At 44.4% G+C, this 3,568-nt stretch overlaps 1 protein-coding gene across 1 annotated transcript in view; it reads right to left on the bottom strand.

The window, feature by feature from the left end:
- Positions 1-2,559: 2,559 nt before the first annotated feature.
- The window catches only part of OTOR (otoraplin), a 7,348-nt gene continuing 6,339 nt past the window's right edge, over positions 2,560-3,568 (bottom strand). Inside the window, exon 5 of the mRNA XM_009282545.2 lies at positions 2,560-2,583. Coding sequence (XP_009280820.1) covers positions 2,560-2,583 — 24 coding nt within the window. The remainder of the gene's footprint in view (positions 2,584-3,568) is intronic.

Genomic DNA, 3,568 nt, shown 5'->3' with positions numbered 1-3,568 from the left:
TATAAAACAAGTACCTATGACACTGGGCAGATGAAAGGTGCTATAAAGCTTCATTAGATTGGAAACCATCCAACAGTTGCACATTAGAGACTGAATTCAATAGACAAGTAGCTTTCCCAGTACAATGCTTCTTCACAGCCAGATGCTTTATGAATACCACAAAGTGAACCCTTATCTTACTTTCCTCAGAATTAGATTTTCAAGTAGCAAAGACAGACTTTGATGCCCCTTGAAAGCCTGCTGAGTTATTTTCTGTACAGAAGAGATCACCACAGAACAGGGCCTCTGATGGCAGCCAGGGAAAAGGCAAAGAGAAATAAATACATACTGCCCACATTCTGCCACGATGGCCCCAGACTTGCTATAAAGAAGTCATAGCAGGCTGTTTTTCACCAATACTCCAAATGTTGCCCTTTGTGCCAGCTCAAAAAGGACAATATATGTATACCTACTCCCTGTTGTATGCATCCTGCGCTGAAAGTATTCTCCTCTTAGTTGTTGTTTTACTATCCTGAAGTATCCATAGCTCGTACAAGCTGGTTAAGGAGCAAACAGGAGCTGAAAGTAGTTATGTCTGCAAGCTTTTCTTTACAAGGACATGGGTTAAGGATTAAGCACAATGTCAAGGACTAAAATCACTGGTCTCACTTTATACGACAGAAAGTCCAGTTCTCCTGGCCTGCAGCTCCTGCACTGTAAATGAAGAAGAAAGGACAGTATCTTTGTGGAGAAATGTATATAAAGCTTTTTACATCTGCCTCTTACACATCCATGTAGAACTGGGTACATTAATAACTGTAAGCAATTATCTGAGATGGTGATTTCAGGAAAAACTTGTGTTTTCCAATAGCAAGTGCTAAACCTCACCTCACAATTTTCATTCATGATATCCACAGCTCAATTTAATGTATTTTGTGTGTTGTTTGCAAACACCTACTGCTACGTGTACTCTTCTGGTACACACAGCTTCTAACGTGTGACCAGGTATAGGATGCATTTCCATTGAGCCTATCTAAAATGAATGCATTTTCAATGTTTTGCAATTGCAAACACCTCATCTTGGAAAGCTGGGCTCAGTGGGAACAATCCAGCTAAAAAATTACACAGTTTGTTAAAAAGTAACTGTTTGCTCACAGACAACCCTGCCAGAGGTCTTTCACAAATGCAAGTACTGCTAGTCCTAAAATGTTTTGTCATTCAACCTTCCAAAAATAATGAAATGTTACCTAAAGAACTTACTTTTTGAGGCTGAACTGAGAGCATGGAGGCAGAATACCACCACTGCTTTAAGCCACAGGCATGTTTAACGCTGAGTGACACAACCTCCCGCTCTGGGGGGCTGGAGGCTCCGCCCAGCGGCTCCCCACGGGTCCCCCCGTCCCGTGTGGAGGCAGCGGAGAGCTGAGCTGGCGATGACCGGCCCAGGACTGGCACCCTCGCGGCCATTATGCCTCAGGCGGCCCTTTCCCCCTCCCAGACCCGCGAGCTCGGGGCGCGAGGGGGCAGAGAATGCCCGATTCCGATTGGCTGCCGCGCTGGCGGGCGCTCGATCCCGCCCTTCTGGAAGGTTCTCCGCCGGCTGAGGCGCTGAGGCACGGGGGAGCTCCATGAGGGCAGAAGGCGGAGCAGCCGGTGTCGGGCTGCCACAAGAGGGCGCTCGGAGTCGCAGTCAGGCTTGCGTTTCCGAGACAGAGTACCCACCTCTATTCTGTGGCTTCAGAAACGTGCTTGTTCGTAAAAAATTAAATTTTCTACTTCCTCACCCGATTCCATGAGTGAGGCTCTCCACGACATAGCAGGCATCCAAGCACTGGCAGTACAACTGTTAGAGCCAGAGAGGGATCAGCAGGATACCTCCTCCAATTCTCCTATTTTGAACATTTAGCAAAGGCTAAACATCTTTATACCAGTACTCAGGGGAGCAACAGGGCACCGTGCACTCTCCAAGCTGGGGGAGGCCCTGGGCAGGCACCATCCCCAGCCTTACCCCATCCTCCTGTTACAGTCCGTGGCCCTGAGCCATGGTTTCAGCCTGCACATGCCCCGTACCAGCACGCACGACGGGCGAGATACTCTTTTCGACACACTGCTAAAGCCCATATTTAGTTACTGGTGATTTCTCAGTTGTTGGATAGCTCTTGCAACAAAAATTATTTATTCCAGCGAGTCACAGATGGCTCACCCAAGGAAGGTATTTTTAATATCTAATACATGGTGTAAGGTTATGGCAGGACGATGCAGGTCAAGATCACACATCTAATCCCATACATAGCATATTTATAGCACACAGACTTATAGCAATTCAAAGGCTATTAGCTTTATTAACAAGTAACGAAGTATACGCAGGTAAAAAATTTCTGAAGAGCAAATCCTGTGTGGGAGTATTTCCCCACCCCAAATCACTCCCCTTTAAATGAAAACTTCCTTGTTTTGAAGAAGGATTACTTGTTTCACAAACATCTATTACAGGAAGGGCTGTGTGTTCAGAGAGGGTGTCCACGTTTCCTCCTGTCAGCTTTCCCTGGTGGCAGCCGAGAGATTACTTGACTGCTTTCAGCGCTATTCACAGAAGAAATCAATGTCCTGAAAAAGAGAGTTAAAAGGAAATGTTTTGAGATTACTGAAGGATTAACGTTCCTTTATCAACCCCCAAAGGTACATGAGTAGATGCAAACACAGAATACACTATAATATACTCAAAGTATTCTGGAAAGGAAAAAGGACTTTTATCTTTTGCCTCCTTTTGCGTAACTGGGATGATTTGTTGCTGCCATAAATTTTTAAAGTGAATTAGGCAATACCACCTTCTCTCTTCATTTCAAATGATTCCTTTCTCTCCCTTTTTTGTTTTGTATTCCCACAACCATACCTGGATTTATTAGTCATACGTAACCCTTTATCCTTAAACAATTCCTAATCACACCTGAAAAGGATGCCTTAAACAGACTAAGGCTATGTGATACACTTGCTATGGAGAAATGTGACTAGAAAATAAATGCCAGTATTTTCCTTGAAAACGTCCAGCATGGGATAGACTTCCACAGCATATTGCCTTCATCTAGCTTCCTGCTATTATGTTATATGGCTATGTAGATCTCGATTCTGCTGCAGGGAATTATCTATCACACTGTGGTGCTCAGACTGTATGACATTTACATTAGACCAGCGTATCACATATAGCTGTCCACTGGAAGCAGAAGACAGAGAGCTGTTTTCGAACAGATGCTTACTGGTAATGAAAGTACTCTCATCTTAGCCAGCAAATGGCCAATTTTAAGTGATCGAGAGAAGGCAGGCAATCCAACACTGCTTTGTACTACACACAGTCTATTGTGTTGAGTCTATTGTATTTCAGTGTGATTCAATGGCTCAGAAGTAGCAGCACTGAGGAAAAAAAAAAAATCTCCTAAGATTTATTGCTCAAATGGCAACCAACAGGCATGGATTACCCAGTGCTGCACAAAAGGATGCTGAGAGAAGCTCACAGGCAGAAATGTTTATTAGCGGAGTCTGTAGCTAATGGCATACATTGACTCCAACACTGAAAGTTACTTTGTTTTGGGGGGGG

Source organism: Aptenodytes forsteri, unplaced genomic scaffold (genome assembly GCF_000699145.1).
Source record: "Aptenodytes forsteri isolate BGI_AS27 unplaced genomic scaffold, ASM69914v1 Scaffold5, whole genome shotgun sequence".
Classification (NCBI taxonomy): Eukaryota; Metazoa; Chordata; class Aves; order Sphenisciformes; family Spheniscidae; genus Aptenodytes; species Aptenodytes forsteri.
The sequence above is the reverse complement of the archived record's forward strand: the minus strand, read 5'-3'. Positions and strand labels throughout refer to the sequence as shown.